Source organism: Chlorocebus sabaeus, chromosome X (assembly GCF_047675955.1).
Source record: "Chlorocebus sabaeus isolate Y175 chromosome X, mChlSab1.0.hap1, whole genome shotgun sequence".
Classification (NCBI taxonomy): Eukaryota; Metazoa; Chordata; class Mammalia; order Primates; family Cercopithecidae; genus Chlorocebus; species Chlorocebus sabaeus.
Genome location: NC_132933.1, coordinates 145,762,489 through 145,789,304, shown reverse-complemented (window position 1 = coordinate 145,789,304; position 26,816 = coordinate 145,762,489). Strand labels below are relative to the sequence as shown.

At 40.3% G+C, this 26,816-nt stretch overlaps 1 protein-coding gene across 1 annotated transcript in view; it reads left to right on the top strand.

Annotated features, from left to right (window-relative positions):
- STS (steroid sulfatase) overlaps window positions 1–26,816 on the top strand; it is a 201,027-nt gene that overhangs the window by 33,724 nt on the left and 140,487 nt on the right. Inside the window, exon 2 of the mRNA XM_007990968.3 lies at window positions 8,084–8,212. Coding sequence (XP_007989159.2) covers window positions 8,181–8,212 — 32 coding nt within the window. The 5' untranslated portion in view covers window positions 8,084–8,180. The remainder of the gene's footprint in view (window positions 1–8,083; window positions 8,213–26,816) is intronic.

The following is a 26,816-nucleotide window of genomic DNA, read 5'->3' as shown; positions in this document are numbered from 1 at the left end:
TTTATATTTTGCTTGATTTTTTTTTTTTTACATTTATAGTTTTTATACAGGTTGGTATTTATAAGATGTACTTTTGCACAGGTTTTCATGTCCAATTCTGTGTTAATCTTAAACCCTAAGACTATTCATAGTTCCCCAGGAGAAACCTTCAGAACTCATTGTACAATTTAAGCAGTAAATCTGCAAATGCTTAGTAAGACCTCCCTCTGTCTGCTGCTAGACACAACTTTGTGGACAATGGAAATAAAAAGAAGATGTGGCTTCCATTGGGAGAATTACACAGTGGATTTAGGGAGACAAGATGTAAATGCCTCCCACACTAAGACACAAAAGGGCAAAATCACTTGTCCAAGATCACACAAGTAATGACTCACAGAAGTAGAATTTGAGCCTCACTGTGCCTGATCTACAGCTAAGGTTTTTACTGTTTCCTGAGTTACACAGAGTTGGTTACAGTGTATATTAATCGCATCACCCATGTAATCTTGCAAATGAAGACATTTCCATTATGTAGAGCATAGGAATAAGAATAATCAAATGATTCCAAATACCTTCCATTCTTTTTGAGATATCAAATCACCAATTAGCTCTTTCAAAATTGCAATACTGGCTTGGGCATGGTGGCTCATGCCTAATCCCAGCACTTTGAGAGGCCAAGGTGTGTAGATCACCTAAGGTCAAGAGTTCGAGAACAGCCTGGCCAACATGACGAAACCTCATCTCTACTAAAATTACAAAAATTAGCCATGTGTGGTGGCGGGCACCTGTAATCCCAGCTACTCAGGAGGCTGAGGCAGGAGAATCACTTGAACCCAGGAGATGGAGGTTGCAATGAGCCGAAATCATGCCATTGCACTCCAGCCTGGGCAACCGAGTAGGACTCAAAAAAAAAAAAAAAAAAAAAATTGCAATACCCTTAGTGTAAATGGAAGACTAGCAATTCTCCCACCCTGAACAAGTCAAAAAGTAGCCTGAGTAACTATGCAAAACACAAATAAAATTCATTGGTCAGTCAGTTTGAAACTATCCCCAATGCGTAAGGAAGCAACAGAAGAAAATTCTGCAGTTGAAATTCTTCTCCTTTATTGGGTCAACATTATTATGCTTAGCTGATTTAGGGAATTAGATTCATCATAAATTCAAATCTGGTTCTATTTTAGGCATCAATGCCATTTTTTTTTTTTTTTGAGACGGAATCTCGCTCTGTCGCCCAGGCTGGAGTGCAGTGGCACAAACTTGGCTCATTGCAAGCTCTGCCTCCCAGGTTCACGCCATTCTCTTGCCTCAGCCTCCTGCGTAGCTGGGACTACAGGCACCCGCCATCACGCTCGGCTAATTTTTTTTTTTTTTGTATTTTTTAGTAGAGACAGGGTTTCACCGTGTTAGCCAGAATGGTCTCTATCTCCTGACCTTGTGATCCTCCCGCCTCGGCCTCCCAAAGTGCTAGGATTACAGGCGTGAGCCACCGTGCCCAGCCAATGCCATTTTATAGTTAGGCTCAACTACCAAAAATTCTACCATTTTCCATCATGGTCTTGAAATAAACCCAGAACTCCCTGCAGCATGACTGAGTTTCCATCATGCAAAATGAAGAAATAATCACCTGGAAATTTTCAAAAATCATTTTGCATTGCCAATTAAAAATTTACTCCTGCAAGACAGGGGCTTCTGTAAATCAGGAATGTGAGGGATTTGGTCTGATAATTCCAGGTGTTCTTCATGTATAGAGTGACACTTTGACACCCACTTTGATTAAATTCAGGGTATTTCCACAGTCTTGGGTGACACATGCTGAATATTGATACACATCCCAAGTATCTCATCTGAAGCCCTGAGAGCCAGGTGTTTTCTGGAATTCAGTTATGCATATTTTAGGAAGATAATATATGCCTTTACCGTACCTCCCAAGACACCCTCGGCAGGTGAAGGCAACATTCAATAATCAAACACGTTAATATTTTTGCAGAAAAATGTATGACTATTCCTCCCAGTGGGATGCAGGAAGATCACAAGTGGTATAATATAGTGCATTTTTGTAGTAATGCACTGATAAATTAAATTGTGTGATGACATACCATCAATACTGTGGGCACTTCCGATTTCTAAGTAAAACATCAGAGAGAGTCAATTCAGAATAAGTTAAATACCTTTACAAATACTTGCAACATACATCTGTGACCTCTGGTTGCTTCGGTTTTTTGGCAAGAGGTTGCATCAGGGCTGTCATAGGTCTCTCACTGAGTCTCAGTTGGCCATGTGTTAATGGCCAGAGAACAAGAATGATCAGGGAACTTCTCCAAGGATGAAATGGCAATGTGAAAAATGACCGTTTAAAAGACTTCTCCCTTTGCCATCTGCCCTGTGAACCTGGCATTCTCTCAGAGCATTTTTGCTAGTTGAATGAATTGTCCTACCCACTCATTCTCAAGGCCGACAATGAATAGATCACACATTCTAACCTTATCATCTAGGTCAGGGGTTGCAAACATTTTCTGTATAGGACTGCATAGTTAATGTTTTCAGTCTTGTGGAGGATACAGTTAGCTCTGCAATTGTAGTTCAAAAGTAGATGTATAAAGGAATGGGCATGGTGTATTTCAATAAATCTTTATTTACAAATACAGGTAGTAGGCTGGGTTTGGCCCATGGCCATATTTAGGTGACCCCTGTTGCATGGCTTTTTTTTTCACTGTGGTTCACAATTCCGTTATTATAGTTACTATTATTCTCATGCCTATGAGTATATGACAAACATAGAGTTAAAGAAAATGCGCATCTGCTCTTGATGGAATACAAAATTCCTTGGCCATAAGGTTATATTAAATACATTTCATATTGAGGAAAAGAGCAGTACCTGAAACATTTCATTTTTAGTGAAGTCTGAAGGAGGGAGGACACTCCAGAAACTGTATTATTTTATACTTTTTCTGTTAGCCCCGATTGTCTGCTACTGGTATGCTTGTTATTAGATTACTCAAAAAATGTTTCTCAGGAAATTCCTATTTACATGGTGATGAATAGGTAACTTGAGTTAACATTTCCATCATCGTGGATGTTGGCTTTTTCCAGTTGCTGACAACTTTACTTTGTGTTTGCCTTTGAGTGTTGACACAACAAAGAACTGTCAATCCAAGCTTACAGACCTCCCTCCTGTTGGCTTTTGGTAGATGTTGTGAATGGCACAAGATCAGACAACAAAGTCTGCACATATTTGTGTCTTTCCACAAGATTGGACTTGTGAAAATGTTTATTCAGTCATAAAAGCCACAAGAGCCAATTCTCCTTAGTACTAAGTACTCGTTATTACTTCTTAGTACTTCCCATTCACTTGGTAGCCAGAGCCAGGGACACACAGGCTCAAGCCAATTTACAACAGTCAATGTTGCAAACCAAACATGGCAGTGTACTTAATCAGTATATAAATGTTCTAGATTAAACATTCCACAACACACAAAGTAACATTTAACATCCACATAAAGGGGATAGGAAAAGGAGTTAATGAACCAGTCCACGAAGAGTGATGTGGACAAGGAGAGTGTCCTGGGCTGGTCTGGATGATCGCCCACGTCTTGTAAAGAAGAGGCCTTGATTTGGGCAGAGGGTTCAGTGGCAGGTGCATGGAGGTGACCACAAGTGACAGCAACACGGGGTCTAGTGAGGTGGTCATGTGGAACAGGTGAAGTCCTGCTCTTTTATCCCCCTGAGTCCTCTGGTGAAGGGTGACAGTAAAAGGTTACAGTCTCATCTGGTTGGGTGCAGTCTGTATTGATTGGGCGAACATCTGGTCCTATTGGGAGGATGCCTTCTGAAAAGCAAGATGGAATCTTCTCCTAAGATGGAGTCACTTATGTCAAGAGTGCTCCTATACATTAGAGTTTCTCTAGGATTATAGCTTAGTAGCAAGGTGGGCTATTTGATCAGCAAGATGAGACTGTTTGATCAGCATCATAAATATTTTCAGGAATAAACTGTTTTTTTTAAAAATCAGATATCATCTTAGGTCAAGTCATGGGAAATAGATTCTGAAGTGCTCAGGAGATTTTTTATGGGGAGTGTATTCTTGGGGTCAACACTTTCAGGGGAGTGAGGAAAGGAAATTGAGTCCAAGGGAGGAGTTGAGTAGCACAGCTGTTGCAACAAAGACCTCAGCTCATTTCAGAGGGAGCTCTGGAGCCAGGAAGGTCCCTCAGAGGTTTCCCACCTTGAGGCAAGGAGATGCTGTCCCCTTGGAAAAGGCAGTTCTCTTTGACCGAGGCCGATTTCCAGAGACAGACTTTGCTAAGTGTGTCAGCCATCAAAACTACCAGCAGCAGCTGGGGGGAGGAAGACTTGGGTCTTCCCTTGACATCTAAGTTCGTACCACAGCACCCACCAAGGATGTTCTCTGTGCAAATTCCTTGGCACCATATTCTATATCTTCCTCTTCAAAATATACTTTTTCACCCTGGATTACCATTTACCCTTGTAAATTCCTTCAGTCGATCTCTGGAATTTTCACACTGGTTTTCAGTGTTTACTTCTACATGGAATGTTCTGGAAGCTTTCACGAGAAAGTAGTATAAATGACTCATCCTAGTTTGCCTGAGACTGTTCCTGTTTGAAAACTGGACCTCATCAGTCCTGGACACACTGGAATGTGGTTTACCCTATGGCAAACCAATCAGTCAAATTTCAACAACTAACCTTTCCACTTATTTCCTGTCTTCCTAAATATACTACAGTCAGTCTTCTTTAATAACTACACTGCCTGGGCTATGGCTAAGGACAAATGCATTCTCTTCTTCTTCTCACTGTTGAACATAGGATGCCTTTAACTCTTTTTGACATTTTCACAGTCAAAATTAAACCCATGCCATTAAACCTGAAGTCACAACAAAGTAACACAATACTAATGAACATCAGAAGCTGATAGACTGAGAAAAGACTGATGCCTCAAGTTGATTCAGTCTGGGTTTTGATGCTCAATACAACAAAATGGGCATTACAAAAATCATTTGGTTTTCAGGGCTTTTTGTGTCTCAGAATTACAGACAACGGATGGCAAACCCCATTGCCATTCTTAGATCATTATCATTTTCAGTCTTGTACAACTGGAATTTCATTTGGAGGGGACATGCAAATGAGAAAAATGGCCAAGCAAATGACAGTTATGAGGATTATAGATAAATAGAGACTCAAGGGGATAAAGATGCATACTTATTATTTTTGAACACACAAATCGGAATGTAGGTTCCTCATAATAAAACAGGCTTAACCAATCTTCTTGCTCTGTGCCTATAGTTTGGATTGTGTATTTTATCAGAAGAGACTTATTTTCATATAACTTGTGATAGTAACAGAGGAATCACCATAGTTACTAGGTGTGATTGTTTGAGTCAGCTGGGTACCATTTCCCTCCACTCCTAAAACCTATTTGCCTGTGCTTGTGGCCACACCCACTTTAATGAGCATTGGATGAGTGATCTAACACAGCATTCCTAAACCTTGGCACTATTGACACTTGGGAGAAGACCATGCTTTATTGATTGAGGGTGAGCACTGGGCTGTATAGTTCTTTGTGGTGGGGGCTGCCTTGTGCATTGTAAGATATTTACCAGAATTCCTGCCCTCTGCCTACTGGATACCATTAGCATCCCCCCAAATTGCAACAACCAAACCTGTTTCTACATATCATCTTCTGTTCCTGGTGGGGTAAAATTACTTCTGGGTGAGAATCCATCTAATACTAATTTGAAAAATGTCCTTGGAACGTGGGCCTTTAAATTTTCCATTGTGCTGTTTCATAGTAAGTATAGGCTCCTCATGGCAGTACCACTGTGATAGGCATTGTGACTTAATCCCTTCAGATATGTTCTTTGTCTTCATTTCTCACTGGGGGATTGGTAAACACTGAGTATCAAGTGTGGGTCAAAGAGCTTCCATGCTGATACCTTAAAATCTATTTTCTGTAAATAAAAGGCGGGGACAAAAAAAGGAAAATAATGACCTTTCTTACCTCGCAAGGAGAGACACCCAATTGTTCAAACCTACATCCATGCAATCTTAGTCTTGCCTGATGATGTCATGGTGAATGAGCAGATAGGGAGACCCTGCCCAGTGGTTTTGTCATTCTTGCAGTGGGAGGTTAAGGATCAATGTTGACAGCACACTATTCCATTTCAACAAGAATCTAACATGAAAAGCCATGCTGGAAGATTGATTACAGTTTCAAATGCCATCTCTGGGGGGAAAAATAACATTTCTGAGACTTTGATTGAACCTCAGAAATTGTTGCTAGAAGCCTAACTTCAATAAAGCAAAATCCACATTTACAAAAATCTATATGGAATAGTAATTTTTCTCTAATGTGATGTTCTCGTGTGAATTTTTTTTTACCAAGTGGGATTATGCTTCATATTTCAAAGCATAAACAATAGATTTATACATTAATAAATAGTTTAAGGCAGATACTAGATTTTTGGTCTAAATGTCAACAAGTTAAAGGAAAAGTCTTCAATAGGTTCAAAGCTATCTTCTTGGCTTTCTTCTGAGACCATTTTCTACTCATTTCTAGGACTTTGTATCAGAGGTCAAAAAATTGTTTCTGCAAAGAGTTAGATAGTAAATAAATATTTCCAGCTTTGAGGGGCAAATAGTATCTGTCACAGCTACTCAACTCTGATATTGTAGCACAAAAGCAGTAAGGGAGTGGAGGCAACTGTGTTCTGATACACTTTGTATTACAGACACTGAAATTTGAGTCTTATATACTTTTCATATATCCCAAAATAATATCCTTTTTTCAACCATTTAAGCATGTAAGCTTTCTATGAAAACAGGTATCAGGACAGATTTTTCTTGTGGGCCATTGTTTGTGCAAACCCAGCCCTATTCAGAAAATAGCTATTGAGTGTTTGCTATGGTGAACAAATGAGATGTGGTCTCTGCCTTCTTGATCCTTCAAGCTGTGGAAAGGACAGCTGTCACCTGAATAAATCAGGAAATAAATGAATCTATTATGCAAGTAGTAATAATTGCTATCTGGGGGAAAAGAGGTGCTATGACAGTCAACAGTGGGGGAACCTGCTTCATATAGGGTAATGATGGAGGGCTTCCTTGCGGCAGTGGTGTAAGCCGAGACGTGAGGATGGGTAGGAGTTAGGCAGAGAGTGGGAAGAAGAAAAGTGAGGAGAGAAATCCTTTAGACCAGCAGTCCCCAACCTTTTTGGCATGAGGGACCATTTTTGTGGAAGACAATTTTTCCATTGACAGGAAGGGGGATGGTTTTGGGATGATTCAAGTGTGTCACATTTATTGTATACTTTATTTCTATTATTATTACATTGTAATATATAATGAAGTAATTCTACAGCTCACCATAATGTGGAATCAGTGAGAGACTTGAGCTTGTTTTCCTGCAACTAGATGGTCCCATCTGGCGGTGATGGGAGACAGTGACAGATCATCAGGCATTAGATTCTCCTAAGGAACACACAACCTAGATCCCTCACATGTGCAGTTCACAATAGGTTTTGTGCTCCTATCAGAATCTAATGCTCTGGCTGATCTGACAGGAGGTGGAGCTCAGACAGTAACGTGAGTGATGGAGAATGACTGTAAATAGAGATGAAGCTCGGCTCACCTGCCATTTACTTCCTGCTGTGCAGTGTGATTCCTAAGAGGCCTGGGGGTTGGGAACCCCTGCTGTAGTGAAGAAAGAACTCATGAGGCTGGGCACAGTGACTCACACCTATAATCCCAACACTTTGTCAGGCTGAGGCTCTGTTTAGCCCGAGAGTTTAAGACCAGCCTGGACAACATAGTGGAAACCTATCTCTATAAAAATTAGCCAGCTGTGGTGGTACACCTGTAGTCCCAGCTACTTGGGAGGCTGAGGTGGGAGGATTACTTTAGCCTGGGAAATCAAGGCTGCGGCGAGCCATGATCACACTGCTCTCTGGGCAATAAAGTGAGACCCTGTCTCAAAACAAAACCAAACAAAACAAAAAACAAAAATAAATAAATAAAAGCGCTCATGTCATTTAATTATGTCAATATATGATTACCCAGCGTGTGATTATTCATCTTTTGAATGAATTCACAGGAAGAGCCCGATGCCCTTGGTTTGACTCTGCTAAGAGCCCCTCAGTTGCTGAACCTGCACACAGTCATCTCAGTAAGTTAAGATCTTCCTGAGGACAATGGCGCAAGATCATCTTCAGCTGTTCATAGCGTAAGTATGAGAGGTGCATGTGTTTGTATCTTCACCCTGATACTCACGTGTTTGACTCACACGGACTGTGTGGTCTAAGTCAAATAGTGGTATGCGGTGACCTTCATAATGGTGTTTGGGGCATTCTGATATTGCAGGGATGACATGCACATGGTGCTATTGCAGCTATCTTTCATTCAGAAAGAACTTTCCATCGAAAGGTCAAAGGGGGGCATCTGTGGGGCAAATATATTTTTATAGAGAAAGACTGTGCTGGGCCAATGTGGGCAGCGTGCATAATCTGATGAGCATAAGCAAGTGGCCTGTTATGTGGCAAATCTAGAGGAATATAGGGATGGGGGCTTACAAGTTATTTAATGCATCCCCTGGACCCTTGAGTTGGCTCTAGTTCAATCAGCAAAGGTACAGAAACATGGCACAGTGGGAAGGCTCACAGTATACCTGTTCTTAGCTGATCAGCTGCAGCAATACCTGAGGGACAGAATGGAGTCCCTCCCCTCAGGAAGAGCTCCTCCGCCTGGTGGAGGCGAGGGCTGAGGGCATACCCAGGTCCCTCCCTGCAGGAGGAGCTCCTTCCCCTGATAGAGGTGAGGGTGGAGGGCATACCCAGGACCCTCCCTGCAGGAAGAACTCCTCCCCCTGGTGGAGGTGAGGCCTGAGGGGCAGAGCATGGTCCCTCCCTGCAGGAAGAGCTCTTTTCGCTGGTGGGAGGTGAGTGTGCATGGTGAAAGTCTTTAGGGTGGATGAGGGAAACATAGTTTTAAAAGCCCCTGCGGGGAAGAATCCCTGTTATTTCACAACTGTTCTTGGACATGTCTGCGCCACTATGGCACCATGCTATCAGAACACCAGGGGGCACAATATTTGGCCATTCAGAGCATTCATGGTCCCCCACAGCAGCTGGCTTGAAGAAATGGGCAGAAAGATGCTTTCGGAGGAGTTATTTGGCTCAAATCAGTGTGAAAAGACTCCCAAACTCAGAGACCCTGGGGCTGGGGATTCCATCCCATCCCATGCTGGCAGTGTGTTCCCAGGAGAATGTTTCACCTCTGCATGCCTTAGTTTCCTCCTTTGTAAAAAGTGACTTAAAGATGCTGGGCCTGGTGGCTTAGGCCTGTAATCTCAGCACTTTTGTAGGCTGAGGCAGGCGGATCACCTGAGGTCAGGAGTTTGGGACCAGTCTGGCCAACATGGTGAAACCCCGTTTCTACGAAAAATACGAAAATTAGCCCAGCGTCGTGCCATGCATCTGTAGTCCCAGCTACTCGGGAGGCTGAGGCAGGAGAATCCCTTGAACCCGGGAGGCCGGGGTTGCAGTGAGCTGAGATCGCACCACTGCACTCCAGCCTGGGCTATGGAGCAACACTCCGTCTCAAAAAGAAAAAAAAAGGGGGTACGGGGGATGAGCGGCAGTTTCATAGGGTGCTTATAAAAGGTAAGAGACGGCCCCTATTTGGGAAAATGTGGTGAAAACCTGGATAATCCTGCCAGCCAGGGCGATGGGAGCTGAAAGCGGGCTTGCAGGGTGATTTAACGATTTTCAACAGGCAGCTTCAGGGGTTAGGGATGGTAGTAGTTATGTTCCAGGGTAGACTTTGCCCTTCAGGGAGAATTTGGTAAAGTCTGGAGACATTTTTGGTCGTGAGAATTTCGGAGTGGGGCGCATGTAGTGGGTGGAGGCCAGGCGTGCCGCTAACCGTCCCACAATGCACCCACAGTTCCTCACGAATCCGAAGTGTCGTGCTGAGGGCGACAGACCCTGCTCACCGCAACAAGAGGATTTAACTTAATCTTCTCTTTCTTCCTAGAATAGTCAATGGTCTTTTACTTTGAGGGATATGAGTCAGAATAAGAATTAAAGAGAACAAAAGGACAATGACCTTTTAGAATTTTTCTTTCTGTTAAATTTAAACCCCGTAACAGAGGATTCTCCGTCTGAAAGTAACATCCGTGGAGGCTTAAAGCCTCAGCTTACGTTCATTCCTAACACTGAGCAGCTTAACAGATTCATTTTCCATTATGATTTCTGTAATTTGTTCTTTAAAAGGATTGAGTGTTCCTTTTTTCTGTTTCAGAAACAAACTTTTTGGGCGTTTTAAAGAATAATTTATTTTCTAAAGTCATTGATAATACATGGGCTGGCATGAATTTCTGACCTTGCTTTCAAAGTCTTTAGCACTGGCTAAGTAGGGTTTTGTTTTTATTTTTTTTTATTCCTCTGGAAACTGTACATTTTGCAAGGAAATACTTTAAGTACCTTTTTTTTTTTCGGTCATTTTAGTCTACAGGAGAGATTGACATTCTCTAGACCCAGCTAGAAGGGCTCTGAAAAAAAATGACAGATGCAGTAGCTAATTAAAACTATGCAGCTGAAAGGGTTCATGATTAATTCATGATAAACGAATACAGCATTCGTTGTCCTTTCTTAATGTTCTGAGGTAAAGTGGGAGTGGTGCAGTGGGGGTTAAAATATTTGTTCTAAATATCTAATAACAGTGTCCATTCTATCTTACTAGCATAAAGCCATCCTCATAGAGGTATTTTAATGTGCCTCACAATTCAGAATTCAGGGTTCTTACATACAGAGTATTAAACTCTCTCCCTCCCCTAAATGGATAAAGACTTTGGAGATTGTCGGGAAAACACTTACATTGTCTGTAGTTTTCCTGATTTGTTCCCCTCCAAGGAAAAGGTTTAGTAATAGGAAAACATCATTTTTTTTTTTTTTTCTTTTTGAGACAAACTCTCACTCCGTCGCCCAGTCTGGAGTGCAGTGGAGTGATCTCGGCTCACTGCAACCTCCGCCTTCTGGGTTCAAGCAATTCTTCTGCCTCAGCCTCCTGAGTAACTGGGATTACAGGCAAGCGCTACCATGCCCGGCTAATTTTTGTATTTTTAGTAGAGATGGGGTTTCACCATATTGGCCAGGCTGGTCTCGAACCCTGACCTTGTGTGGAGGCTGGAATTTTTCAGGACAGTTTGTCAGGCAAGAGGCTAGAGAAGGGGAAAGGCTGATTGGTACCATCCGCGAAGAAATCACAGAGGTATCAAAACTGTCTCTGTGCGCCAAGTCGGTTCCTGCATGGGGGTCACTGGTCCGGGTGACATCACTTGTTCCACCAGAATGCAAAATCTGAAAAATATTTTACATACCAGGCTTAGGTTTTACAATAGTGATGTTGTCTATAGGGGCAATTAGGGAAGTTACACATCTTGTGACCACCAGCTCCGTGACTCCTGAGCAGTAAGCAGGTTAGGAAGCAATGACGAGTTATCATGCAACTATGTGTAGGTCTTAGCAGAATGCAGGTCTCTCCCACAAGTGTAACCTTGGGACCATTCAGTGGTTTTACAAAGGTGGTTTTGGTCCCCAAACAAGGAGGGGTCGTTTTGGGAAGGGACTGTTGTCATCCTTGCTTTAATGTTAAACTGTAAACTAAAATCCTCCCATAGTTGGTTTGGCCTACCCAGAAATGAGAAGGGAAGTTAGCTTGCAACATTACAAGCAAGATGGAACCAGTTATGTTAGATTTCTCTCACTGTTACAATTTTTGCAAAGGCATTTTCAAATTCCTGTTGCTTTGTTACATGATACAGTCACACATCCCTGGATGACGGGGATACGTCCTGAGAAATGCACTGATGGGTGATTGTGTCACTGCGTGATCATAATAGAGTGTACTCACACAAACCTACTATACACGCAGGCTGTATGGCATGGCCTATTGCTCCTACGCTAAAAACCTGGGCAGCATGTGACCGACCGCACTGAATACTGCAGGCAATTGTAACACAATGGTAATTATTTGTGTATCTAAACATAGAAGGTACCGTAAAAATATGGAATTATAATCTTATAGGACTACCATTGTATATATGATTCATCGTTACCCAAAACATCATTATGTAGTACATGACTATATTTATAAAATAAGTATGGAAACCGCAATGTTTCTTTTCCATGTTGCTTCTTTATGTAGTATTCAGCACGTGGGAGATTTTTGTCAAGAAGTGCATTTAGAACTTGTCTTTGGTAATACCTGTACCACCCTCCAAACTGCTCAACTTCTACTTTTACCCAAGACAGCATAATCACTGCTGAATACAATCTCCAGAGTTGTCTCGGGGTTTATAGACATAGCGGTGGATTTCGCACTTCCCATTCTGTGTTTGTCTCTGCACGGTTTGCAGAATCAGATTAACACAGGTGCTGTGGCTCTGTGGACCTGTGAATTAGTGCAAGAGCAACAAAGCCCGTCTTGCTTTTTCTCGGCAAGTACACTTTGGCTTCAGAATTGAGAATAACTTTGTTATATGTTTTAAAACATAGTGTGTAGAAGTGCCTAAGGAAGAAAACATTGCCTTTATAAGAAGACATCTTACAAACACTCCAGCCAAACACTTAATTTGCTATCTTTACGTCCATTCTAGTGAAAGCACTTAGAATGCTTGACTTTATGTGCGGTGCTTGGCAAACTGCTCCCGTTGGAACCCTCAGGGTTCCTCAGGCTGCTCCTGGGAGCTTCTTCAGCCCTGGGGGGAATTGTCAGAGATTTAATTCCACTCACTTCTGTAAGAACAACACTGATTTTCATCTCTATTAGACATTCTTATGGACAGAAGTTCCTGTTACTAAAAACAATGACAACCACTGCTTTCTCTACCTGTTCTGTTTTATAACAGAAGGCGACACTGAAGCTGAAAGATATTAAGCTGTTTACCTAAAGACTAGGTAAGGTCTGTGGATAACCTCTCCTGTATCTTAGGCATGATTTATTTAGCTTAATTATTGCATAGCGAAGGAAAAAATAATTTTTCCTCTACCCTTTCTGAGTTTTTATCTTCGACAGACCCTTGTAACAAAAGGCAGATAAACAAGAGAAAACAAATAGAAGTTTATTAACATGGATACCTCCTGTATATCTGGGCAATATCCAAGGAATATTGAGGAAATCTCAAAGAAGTGAAAGAGAGAAAGGTGTGGGAAGGGACAGTTATGGGGAAGTAACCAGGAAAGGTATGGTAAACCACGGTAAGGTTGGCTATGCAGATTTCAGTTGGTGCCTTCTCCAACCTTAAGAGTTTTTAGTGATTCAGCCTTCCTTCTCTTCCAGTACCATGAAGGAGAAACCCTTACAAATGCAGATTTCTTTTACAGATGTAAATCTCTCTTAGAAAACAGTAACTTCTACTCTGTTTTAAGAGCTTCTCCTGTGTCTACAATTACTCAAAATAATTCTTATGCCAAAGAGGCATATTGTGGGGTGATGTATTCTTGTCCTTTTTTAGTGTACTGATGTAAAAAAAAAAGTGATATATGCATATGTATGTATACACCTCTCTCTCCACTGTCTTCTACACTGTCTAGCCATGGGATCCACACCACCACCACTACAACTACCAGTGACCACCACAACAAAGAGATGCACGGATTTTAGTGGAAGAAATTATTTTTAGACTCAATGATATTTAATGCAAACAATCTGAGCCGTCTTTCATTTGTTTCTTAGCTGTCTCTTCACGTGTACCTGTGTCTCTATCTGTATTTTGGACACCTTGGGCTGAGTCATCTTCATCTCTTAGGTGTGCAACACTCTGGCCTCCTGGTAATCTGCCTGCATCCATCAAGGTCTCCCTCACCACCAGCAGTCAGAGACACCTTCTCAAAACCCAGACCTAACCCTGCCACTGGCCCTATTGGAATGCTCTGATGGCTTCCCATTGGAAGGAAGGTGGAATTTCAGAACCAGGCCTGGGTGGGTCTCCATTGTCTGCCTCCTACCTTTCTTCCTACTCTTCCTCCCTGCATCTGCCTCCCCTTGGCTTTCTTTTTCCCCATCAGGCAACTTGTCTTAAAACCTGTCCTACTACCCAGGCTGTCTTCCCCTCAGGGCCACCTCCCCAGCCAACTCCTCCTTCCAGTAGGCTTCCTTCCTCTCTTTGGCTAAGTAATGCCCACTCCATGCTCCAGGCACTCTTGTTGCATTTGCAGTTTCATACTATTTCTTGTGTGATTATTTGTCCAATATTGATTATTTGAATAAGATCTGACTTTGCAAATACATTGCAAAGCTCTATGAAGGCAAGACCATGCAGTGCATCCTACTGTTACAGGAAAGGGGTCCCGAGCCAGACCCCAAGACAGGGTTCCTGGATCTTGTGCAAGACAGAATTCAGGGTGAGTCCACAGTACAAAGTTTGTTAAGAAAGTAAAGTGGTGAAAGTACAGCTACTCCAAAGCTACTCCATAGACAGAGTAGGGCGTTTCCTAAGGTAAGAGGAGAACGCGTCCACTCTAGGTACAGTACTTATTTATATATAGGATAAAAAAAGATCATGGGGTGATGTGCTCTGCTACAAGGGTTTGTGATAAAGGATTAATTTTCTTAATTGCTATATTTTACAAGAATCGATATTATTAAATTTAAAGCAAAATTAGGAATGCCTCTGTTCTCAAGATATCAGGGTGTTAGGACACTCCCAATTCTGGGTCTGTTTACTAAACATTATTAATATGTTCCCGTAACCATAAGCATCTAGAGGCTAGGAACACCTAACTTTCTGGGAGTGCAGCCCAGCAAGTTTCAGCCTCATTTTCCTAGCCCTCACTCAAGATGGAGTTGCTCTGGTTCAAACCCCTCTAACACTATTGTATCCTTACAATGCACAGCGTGCCTTAGTAGATATTTAGTAAATAACTGCTGAATACATGGATAAAAAAATGGTTGCAATGCCATATTAATACAATACTGATAAAAATTATATACATTTGGATTTCAGTCACATAGGCAAAAAACAACTTTCTGATACGATTTAGCCAATAACTGACACCAATATAAAAAATGATCTGTAACCCCCCAATGGATTCTCCTTGCACAGGTAGAACTTGTTTATCCAGACAGAAATAGAGAAAGAATTGAATGCACACAGAGCCAGTTAAATGGAAGACCAGAGTTTTATTACTCAAATCACTCTCTCTCTACATTTAGAGACAGAGGTTTTTTTTTTTTAAGGCAGGTAGGGAGTTAGGAAGTGAGGAATGCTGATTGGTCGGGTTGGAGATGAAATAATAGGGGCCCAAAGTGGGTTCTTCTTGCTGTCTTCTGTGCCCGGGTTAGATTATAGAACTGGTTGAGGCAGATTCCTGATCTGCATGGCACCAGCTGGTGCATCAGATCACAGGGTCTAAAAAACATCTTGAACTCCAATCTTAGGCATTCCAATAGTGACCGTATCCCTAGGACCATCTGGGGAGGTTGAGAATCTTGTGGCCTCTGACTGCAGGACTTCTGAGCCATACTTTCTAAACCTGTGGCAAATGTGTTGTCCTACAGAGGTGATGTGGTCCCCAGGCAAGAATGGGATTTGTTTCCGGAAAAGGCTGTTACCACTTTTGTTTCCACGTTAACACTATAAATTCCTCCTATAGTTAGCTCAGTCTGTGTTCAGGAATGAACCAGAGCAGTCTGCAGGTTAAAGGCAAGAAGGAGTTGGTTAGTTCACATCTCTTTCACTGTCATAATTTTTCCACTGTTTTTGCAAAGGCAGTTTCAGATCTTTAACCCTGTCTGGGGTTTCACAAACTTTTGCTTTGTTCTATTGAGTTTATATCCTCAAATAGGGTGAAGCCTAATACCTGTTAAAAGATTTTCTCCGATTAATCTACCCAAGATTCCAGAGGAAGTAAAAACGTCTGCTGCCTGGCAGCAAGTTTTTTTTTTTTTCTTTATAGAGTTTTAAATTAAGGTCCATGAATTTCCTGCCATATTTTCCTGTCTGTGCTTCAGCTGCCTTACTGACAATCACTTAATAAGTATAGCAGTTCCTTAGTTTATACTGCATGTGAGATAGCTTGCTTATGAGAATAAATTTTTTCTATATAAAATTCATATTAAATCCTCCATTTTAGGAGTGAGTTCTATAGAAAGTGCTGTGGAAATTCTCTATTTTAGGAGCGAGCCTGCAATACAGTTTTCAAATACAATATTATATTTGAAGTCAATCAGGAAGTGATCCATCTATACTACAACTTCTCATCATGTTTCAATATAAAATGTTGGAAGAGAGTAATGAAGTGTCCAAAATTAGATTGATTTTATAATTTAGGGGCACAGCCTTCTAATTTTACAATAATAATCAGTTGTCAAAGAATGGTTAGTATAATATTTGTGTTAATCGATCCTACTTTCTATCTCTATTTTATTAAAATCAACTCCAAATGTTACGACATAGTAGAAATTTACCATTTATGATAATAAATAGTGTTTTCACAGTTTCCTCTTCTCTTAACATAAAACTTAAGTTCTTGCTTAGACTTCTAAATTTTTATGACTGTTTTAGTTTCTGGGAGTCCTTAGGGATTTTACAGTTTCTTTCCAGAGACTGAGGGGCTTTGCTGTATGTTTGTGTCATATTTCACACCTGATGAATGGAGAGCCAGTTGATATTAGTCATCTGTCAACTTTATTTCAAGATTCCAGTATTCAGAGTGGGGGTTGATTAAGTACATAGCCAATGTAATATACATTTACAATAATGAATCAAATGTCAATAATGAATCAAATGTCATTTCCTTGCTTATGTTCTTTGCTTTTTAAAATAAGGCCCAGACCAGTTATTCTGAGATCCAAACTTCGACTCTTACATAAATTTGTCTTTAAGGACATTTTTCTTTGCTAGAAAAAAAAAAATTACCTAATAAAATCCTTAGCTTTGGAGATATCACCATACAAATGTAAAAGATAAGTGTGTGAAGCACATTTAATAACACTGAACCTAATAATGATAACTCAAACTCATTTTGATTTCCTATCTACAAACCACACGTTTGAAGTATTAGAAAACTTTGTGAACTTTTTTTTTTTTAAATAATACTGTTGTGTACTTTATTTCAAATATTATCCTAGGTCCTCTTGTATGAGAATATCTAGAATCAGTTTAGTCTTTAATTCCTAGTTTTCTTCTTACTCCTTTGAAAAATATTATTTAAGTAATGTTTTTTGTTTTTTACTGCTAACTCCCCAAATTTGTTATAAGTAATATTTTTGATATTTTCTTTCATCACATGTGGGAAGATTCAATAACTATGATGTAATTCCTTTAAGAAAAATTTTTGTCATACATGTCAGAAATTTTGAAATCCCATATAGTAACTCTAGACTCTCAAATTTCAAATTATATTACGACGTCTCTGATGGAAAAACATGCTTCAGCTTTCTCTGCCTCCAACATGTAATTGATAACCTCATGTTCTCATTTTGAGAGGTAGAACTAGTGAAATGGGGCCAAGTAAATGCTAAAAACAATAAAATGAGCTCTCTTGCTGTCTTTGGATGTTTCTTGGACCAAGCATGAAAAAGATCGATGATACAGAAAGGGAGGAGGGGAGATGATTTTTCGTTTGTGTATTCAGTGATGGGAAGGAGATGCCAAGGACAAAAATGGATGCCCCAGTGCCACAGTGAACATATTTCCTTAGCTCTGAGTTTGTTAGTGGGGGATTCTGTGGATTCACACCAAGAACTGCAGTCCAAGCAAATTTTGTAGTCTCATCTGACACATTTCTCCAAAGCTTAGCCCTTCTCAAACTCTCATATTTCAACCACTTTGCCCCGTTTCCCCTGTTCACCTGCAAGCCACACATGACCCTCAGCACATATGACAAGAGCTGTCTTGCCACATGCAGTTTGCTTTGCTACCTACTGTTTAAATGAAGCTATATATAAAACCATAAACTGGCTAGATGGGTGGGTGGGTGGATGGATGGATGGATGGATAGATGGATGATACACAGACAGGCAGATATGTAGATAAATGATAGATCAATGGATGATAGATAGATAGACAGGCAGACAGCTATACAGATAGATGATGGATGGATGGATAGGTAGATGGATGGATAGATAGATGGATGCATGGATGATAGACAGATTATATAGATAGATGATGGATGATAGGCAGACAGATATGTAGATAGATGATAGGTGGATGGATGGACAGATAAATAGATGGATATATAGATATATACATATCTAGGTTGATATATAGATTGATGCCAGATAGATGGATGGATGGATAGATAGATAGCAGTTTCCATTTCTGTACTTTTACGGTTTCCATGTTGAGAATGTTCTCAAAGGGACATGTTTGTGGTTAAATTTTCTGAATCAACAACAAAGATCACTCCTTCAAGAATACTCTCTCAACATAAAAACCCAAACCAATGTTGTGTTTTTATAGCCTCTCTCTTCTCACACACATACTTAACTTATTTATATTTTTGGCCAGAGTTGTGGCTTTACAAATTAGTATTAGAGCCATTATTATTATAGAGAAGGGTCAGCGGGCCCTCCACCTACTGAATGAGATTTCATTTCCATCCTTTCTCCTTTCTGCTTGTGCTGTGGGAGGGATGTTCTTTCATCACATCCTTCTTGCTCTTCAAAGGCGTTCTTCTCGACAGTAATCCACTCACAAGTTGTTATTGCTTCATGGTTTGTGTAGATGTGGGAGATCCGCTCTGCTTTAGGGAACTGCACCAGAGGTTTCATGCATTTGTCTGTGATCACTGATCTAGAGACTTCCAGCTATTTGGGTTTCAGGGATATAAGAACAGAGAAGCCTTTAGAGAGTCCAGACCTGAGCCCTCCTCAGAAGAAGGACTTGTCTATGTTTGTTGCTAAGATAGACCCCTGACAACATGGCCAGCTGTTCTGTTTTCTAATCCACGATGCTCGTAATGGTTAATTTTAGGTGTCAGCTTGACTGAATTAAGGAAGACCTAGAGAGCTGCTGAAGCGTTACTTTTGGATGTGTCTGTGAGGGTGTTTCCAGAGGAGACTGGTGTGGCCAGCTACAGAAATGAGGACTGTCATTGTCACAAGTATTTTCTCCCTATTTTGTTAAGAATACATCTGTGTGTATGTATAAATATATTTAGTGTCAAGATAAAACATAAATACATGTATTTAGCAAATATCTTTGTTTTCATTCCTCTCTTACTCCTTTATTATGTAACATAAAGTATATCGACTTTATATCAGTATATGATATGATGGTATGTGTTTTCCTGTTGAGAGCGTTCTTGGAGTATCTTTGTTATTGACTTAGATATTGACTTAGAAATTTTGACCACAAACATGTTTCTTTGAGAACATTCTCAACATGGAAACCACAAAAATGCATATAATATATAAACCACTCTATTGACTACCTCTCTATCAGTATTTAAGTATTATTAATTTTACCTCATGGTATTTAAGTGATGGGATATCAGGAGAAGAGTCAGTATCACCCAAGGGCTTGATCTCCTCTTCCGGGGAAGGGGATTACTGCATTTTCAGCTGTGTGCAGAATGGTTACATCATGTTAGGTGGAACTGTTGTAACTTTCTTATCTTCATTTGGAAATTAAGTATGGTTTAAGGAGATGCTTATGGGTGTGAAGTTGATGATGGGTGGATTTGTGATGGTTGATTTTAGGTGTCAACTTGACTGGATTAAGGGATACTTAGAGAACTGGTAACGTGTTCATTACTTCTGGGTGTGTCTGTGAGGGTGTTTCCAGAAGGCATTGGCATGGGAGTTGGTGGACTAAGTGGGGAAGATCTACCATCAATGTAGACTGGCACCATCCAATCAGCTGGGGGCCAAGATAGGACACAAAGCAGAGAAAAAAGTTACCTCTCTCTCTTTCTCTCTCCATCTCTCTCCCTGTGTATCCCTATCTCTGTGTGTCTGTCTGTGTCTATCTCTGTCTCTCACTCTCTATCCATGTCCCTGTCTCTCTGCGTCTCTCTCCCTCTCTTCGTCTCTGTCTTTCTTTCCCTGGTTTTGTCTCTGTCTTTCTTTCCCTGGTTTTGTCTCTCTTTCTTTCCCTGGTTTTGTCTCCCTCCTTGCCTCTGTCTCTGTTTCTCCCTGTCCCTCTCTTTCTCTCTCTTCGAGCTGAGACACTCTTCATCTCTAGCCCTAGAATATTAGAGCTCCAGGCTCTCCCACTCTTGGACTCCAGGATCTATGCTACCCATGCCACAAGTTCTTAGGCCTTTGGCCTCAGGCTGAGAATTACTATACTTAGAACATTCTTCCATGGGGCAAAAAACTCTAAAGATTAGAAATCTGTGTTAGTTCATTTCTCTACAACAAGTATTTATTAGACACTTACCATGTGCTTAAAAAATAGGTACTAAACAAATTTCTCTAAAAAAAGGAACCTTGTTAATTTTTTCTGATTATATGACAAGGGACAGCTGCACAGGGATCAGAGCTCATTAAACTGAAGTTCTCTAAATTAGGGTTTCTTCAGGCCAACTGTAAGCCCAAGTTCATTTTCTTTTTATTCCCATTAGTACAAATTATCATATTTGAGAAGCATTATAAATTTAACTATGACACTTTCTCCATCAGTAGGAATACAATATGATTAAATTGTACTTTGTAAACTGTTTTTTTCTGTTTATAAAAGTAAGTAGAACATTTTATATATACAAGAATTTATAAAGAATCATATAAAACCACTGGTAGCTCTGCTCCCTGCAAACTAATCCCAAATAAAGTGATATCCTCATTCTTTCCAGTTATGTGTATGCTTTTCTATACAAACATATGCACATGAAACAAACATATCTATATCCATATGCAAATATACATATATATATATATATATATATATATAGAGAGAGAGAGAGAGAGAGAGAGAGAGAGAGAGAGAGAGAGACAGGGTCCTGCTCTGTTGCCCAGGGTGGAATACGGTAGCACAGTAATAGCTCACTGTAGTCTCAAACTTCTGGGTTCAAGCAATTTTCCTGTCTCAGCCTCCCAAGTAGTTGGGACTACAGGTGTGTTCTACCACGCCCAGATAATTCTTAAATTTTTTGTAGAGATGAGGTCTTGCCATCTTGCACAGGCTGCTCTCAAACTTCTGTCCTCAAGTGATCCTCCTACACTTGACCTCCCAGAGTGCTGGAATTACAGGCATGAGCCACTGCACCTGGACAGATTGTTTTTTTACATTTATGATGATGTTGCCTTTATGTCATGTTCGATTCTGCCTTTTACACCCTAAAATTATACCATGAGGTTTTATATATGACAAAATATTCTTCAAAAATTGAGAATATTTTAGTGTGTAATTTATGTTTTCATCAAGTCTCCTACTTCTTAATTTTCTAACCCAACTGTTGGCATGCCATAATATTTGCCAAATCAGTGGGTTAAAAACAGCATTTTCCTTGTGTTTAAACTTTAATTTTCTTTGATTTCCTGGTGAGGTTGAACATTTTCCATAATTGTATTAATTTATAATTGTTTTCTCATTCATCATTTGTCTTTTGCCATTTAAAAAAATATTAGGATGTTGATTATTTTCTCTGTTGATTCCCCTTTTTTCCTTCCTTCTTTCTTTCCTTCCTTCCTTCCTTCCTTCCTTCCTTCCTTCCTTCCTTCCTTCCTTCCTTCCTTCCTTCCTTCCTCCCTTCCTCCCTCCCTCCCTCCCTCCCTTCTTTCCTTCCTTCCTCCCTCCCTCCCTCCTTTCCTTCCTTCCTCCCTCCTCCCTTTCTTCCTCCCTTACTTCCCTTCCTTTCCTTCCTTTCCTCCTTTCTCTCCATCTTTCTTTTCTTCCTTCCTTTCCTTCTTCCCTCCCTCTCTTCCTTTTTTCTCCCTCCTGCCTTCCTCCTTCCTTTTCCCCCCTCACCTTTTCTCTCTCTCCTTCCTTCTTTCATTCCTTCATTTTTCCTTTCTTCCCTCCTTCCCTTCTTTCTTCCTTTCCTCCCTCTCTCCATCTGTCCTTTCTTCCTCCTTCCTCCTAACTTCTTCTCTCCCTGCCTTCCTCCTTTCTTTCCTTACCTTCTTCCCTGCTCACCTCCTTCCTTTCTTCTTCTCTGCTTGCCTCCCTTTTTGCCTTCCTTCTTTCCCTCCTCCCTCCCTCCTTCCCTCCGTCTCTTGCTCCCTAATCAGTTACTTATGATACCCTTCTGCACTCTGAGACCATGGATAATCATGATTGTTTTGCTGAGCTGTTTTGTGGCCCCACATGGCCCTAGGCCAGGCACTGCTCAGTAGCAGAGCTTCAGTTGCCTGTTGTAGACACACTGGTGGGCTTGGGCATGTGTGGTACCCAGACTCCATGGACAAGGGAAGAAGAAATATAAGATTTGGGGCTCTCGTTATACCTGATGTAAATGACGAGTTGATGGGTGCTGACGAGTTGATGGGTACAGCACACCAACATGGCACAAGTATACATATGTAACAAACCTGCACGTTATGCACATGTACCCTAGAACTTAAAGTATAAAAAAAAAAGATTTGGGGCTCTCTGTTAGTAAAATAAACCCCTTGGGCAATTGCACGATCATCCATGCTAGCACAGGAAAGCTCTTAGCAGGTGTTTCTCCTTCCAGTTTACTTTGAAAGAAGAGGGGGCTTTCCTTGCCTACACACCAACATCCTGGTTTCATAGTGAGGAAGAGAAAGAATGGGAATTTAATCATTGCAATTATTATTCATCATGTTTTGTTGTTCCCCCCAAGCTAAAAGTGACAACTCTGTGCTGTGGTTCTTTGGGGATCTTGCATATGAGAGTGCAACCATAGAAAATGACATCAACTGGTCATGAAGTCTTCTTCCCCATACTGACTAGTAGCTTGCTTGGGAGCAGAGACCTTCAGCTTGAGGAGCAAATAGTGGGCACTCAGTGTATTCACTGACTTTATTCAGGGGCCAATGCAACTGTGTCTGGAGGGGTTGGCTGGTGTAAAACTCTAGGTTGGAAATTATTTGGTTTTCTTTTTCTTTTCTTTCTTTCTCTCTTTTTTTTTTTTTAGACAGGTTCTTGCTCTGTTGCAAGAGCAAGGCACTCCAGGCTGGAATGCAGTGACCTGATCATAGCAATCTCTTCCTCCTGGGCTCAAGTGGTTCCCTCACACACCACCACCATACCTGGCTAATTAAAAAACAAATTGTAGAGACAAGGTCTCTCTATATTGCTCAGTCTGGTCTAGAGCTCCCAGGCTCAAGCAGTCTTCCTGCCTCAGCCTCACAACATGCTGAGATTACAGGTGTGAGCCACCACTCTTGGTGGAAATCATTTTTCCTCTGGATTTCACAGTCATTGCATGATTGTCTTGTACCACTCAGGGTAAAGGCCAAAGCTGTGATTTGATTGTATGTAACCCATCCACCCACTGCACCCCCAATGCACTTAGGATTTTGTCTTGGTCCTCTGTATCCTAAGGGTCCATGAAAATGGGCTTTGCTCTGGGTTTATTTTCCTTCATCGTTGTGGGCCCCCAGGTCTGTTCAATACTGAGATTCATGCCCTTCAGGTCTAAAACTATGTTTTGTTTTATTGCTTTGGTAATCTCTCTCTCTCTCTCTCTCTCTCTCTCTCTCTCTCTCTCTCTCTCTCTTCCTCTGGAATATCTATTAGCTGAAGATTGGGCCCCTGGTTATGATATCCTAATTTTCATGTATTTTCTCTCCTGTTACCTATCACCTTGACTTTTTGTTCCAGTTTTCTTTGAGATGTCCTCACCTTGATCTTCCCAGCATTCTGCTGAATTATTTCATTTATCATGTTCTGCATTTCCAAAAGTTCTATTTTGTTCTCTAAATGTACGTTTCTCATACCATCCTTCTATTATTTACTTATTGATCAATCTTTTCTTTTCTTTTTTGATTTTTTGATTGCTGTCCATGTATGACCAGCCATATGACATTGCTAATAGTTAACCATATTTTATCTACAAAAATGGCTATTTCAAATGATTCATCCCATTACTTTGATAAAGATATGTTGTCTCACGTATCAATAATGAAAACCCTTCTTTTTCATTCCAAACCAACATAGAACTGTGTGATCCAAGGGCCTTAAATAAGAGGCATTCATGTATCTGTATGCATAAAATTTAAATCCCAATTTAAGGAAGTACTAACCTGAAAGCTATGCTGAAAGATTTTGTTGTGAATTTGATTATTATTAGATATATCATCTCTACCCAGTGGTCATCAGAGAAAAAAAAACAGTTACTTAGTTTAGGTTTGGCAAACCAAATTGATACTTTTTCTGTACTCCATTTTAATGGCTTAAAATTTTCTTTAAAAATTACACCTTGGGCTTGGGGGCAATCGCTCATGCCTACAATTCCAGCACTTTGGGAGGCCAAGGAAGGTGGATTGCTTGAGCCCAGGAGTTGAAGACCAGACTAGGGAATATGGCGAAACCCCATCTCTACTAAAAATTAAAAAATCACCTGTAGTCTCTGTTACTCAGGAGGCTGAGATGGGAGGATCCCTTGAGCCTGGGAGGAGGAGGTTGCAGTGAGCTGAGATTGTACCACTGCACTTCAGCCTGGGCAACTGAGTGAGACCTTGTCTTTAAAAAAAAAAAAAAAAAAAATTACACTTATTCCCTCATACAAAGGTAATACATTTTAAAGAGATGCTGATTGATTTTTCCGCATTGCCCAGGAGTTGCATTTTTATTCAAGAAGTAACAACTAGCACCCTGTCCTCAAATCTCTTTTGCATTGCCGACATGAATTTGTTGGCATTGTCTTCAAGCATTTCTAGGATATGTGCAAGTTATAGAGATTAAGATTGTACCTGGAAGTACAGGATTGGAGAATGGTGGTTAAGTTTTAACAATTCAGTCAAGAAATTCTTTGTTATGAACACTTTTAGGCCTGGAGGAAGTTTAGAATTTTCCATATTGATTGAATTTATACATATTAATTTTTTTCTAAATGATGTCATGAAAGGGTCTTTTAGGTAATGATGAAATAACCAAGTCCCAATAGGAAGATTTCGCCATATAGTACAATGTAATGATAGGGAAATTCAAAGTATTTTAATGTCGTAAACCAATTTTGAGCTTTAATGGAAGAAAGATCATTATGCACAAGTGAAACTGCATATATATTTTGTTATGTTTTTGTAAAATCATTCATAATTATAAACTGGTCAGGAACTTAACAAGTAACTAAAGACATACTATAACTGCACAGAAAGAATCAGCTACTCAATAGCAGGCTCAAGGGTACACATACGTTTTTAATATCATGACTTGTCCACAAATTGATATGTGAAACTATTTTCCCTATTGTGCTCTGCTTTAGGAGATGAGATGATTGTGGGGAGCAAAAGAATGGTTTCCCAACCTCCTGGTTTGCAGGACAGCAGGAAAAAAACAACCATTCAGTTGGATGTTGTTGGAATCAACAACAGAGAGCCTGAAATGCTCATTTCTCTCTTATGGTAAAATCCAACATTTGCTTCTCATGCAGTGATACAAAGCAGTAGCATTTGCTGTGGAATTTGCAATACAGTGAAATATGAGCTAACGAAACTTGGGCATTAAGCTATTCCTCTCCGAGAGATAATGAGTGTTTCTTATTCTTTAACCCTTTGTACTTTATTTTTTAAAAGTCTTTTTGTTTATTTTTAATGAAAAAAGATATGTTTATTGTAAAAAAAAAATCCAAAAATCAGAAAAGCATAGAGAAGCATATGACAGTGGTACCATCTATACTCACCATGGAAACAGTTTATAGATATCATTCCAGAATTTTCTATGTGTAATATATAGACATGGCAGGTTACCATTCATTCCACTTTATAATTTTGTTTTTATAAATATTTTATGTTGATATAATTATAGACTCACAAGTAGTTATGAGAAAACAGTACAGAGAAGTCTCTCCCTACCCTTTACCCTGTATTCTCCAGTGATAACAAAAACTGCTGTTTTTCAGAAGATCTTTTTTCTTATATTTCTAGACTTGGAGATTCCTGAGTAGATTCAAATAATTTCTGTCTCCACCTCCTTACTTTCTCTCTCGCTTTCTTCTTTCTTTCCTACCTTCCTTCCTCCTTCCTTATAGTTTTCCTTTCCTTTCTGTAATCTCCAAACACTGCTATAACACGTTATAGTGAACTGAGTGGGTTAAAACAACGTAAAACAATATAACCTTACAGTTCTGGAAGTCATAAGCACAAAGTGTGTTTCACTGCCATAAAATCATGGTGTGGGCAGGGCTGCCTTCTTTTCTGGAGGCTCTAGGGGTTGAATTCCTCTTCTTGCTGTCTGCAGCTTCTAGAGGGCACATACATTCCAGGTTGGTAGGCCCTTCCTCCATCTTCAAGTCTAGCAGCCTAGTGTCTTCCAGTCTCTCCCCACCTCCTTCTTAGAGGGGCCTTTGTGATGACAGTGGGCCCACCTGGCTAATCCGGGAAGTTCTTCCCATCTCAAGATCCTTCATGACACTTGCCAAGTGCCCTTTGCCGTGTAAGGTAAAGTGTGTGAGGTGCCAGGGATTCGGTTGTGGGCGCCTCGGGCCCTGACCATTACTTAGCCCACAACATGTCCCTTTCTTCTTTCTGTTTTGAGGTTGGACCATCCAGCCAATAGATTCTGGACCTTTTTTACATGTAGAGGTGGTGCCAAGCCTTGCATAGTAGGTAACATTAAGTTGTAGTTCAATCAATATTTGTAGATGGAATTAAAAACTGAATTGCAATACAAAGATGAATGCCACAGATTTTTAAAAATATTTATTTTCATATTATTTATTTTATATATTTTATTTTTATTTTAAAAATTTTTTTCT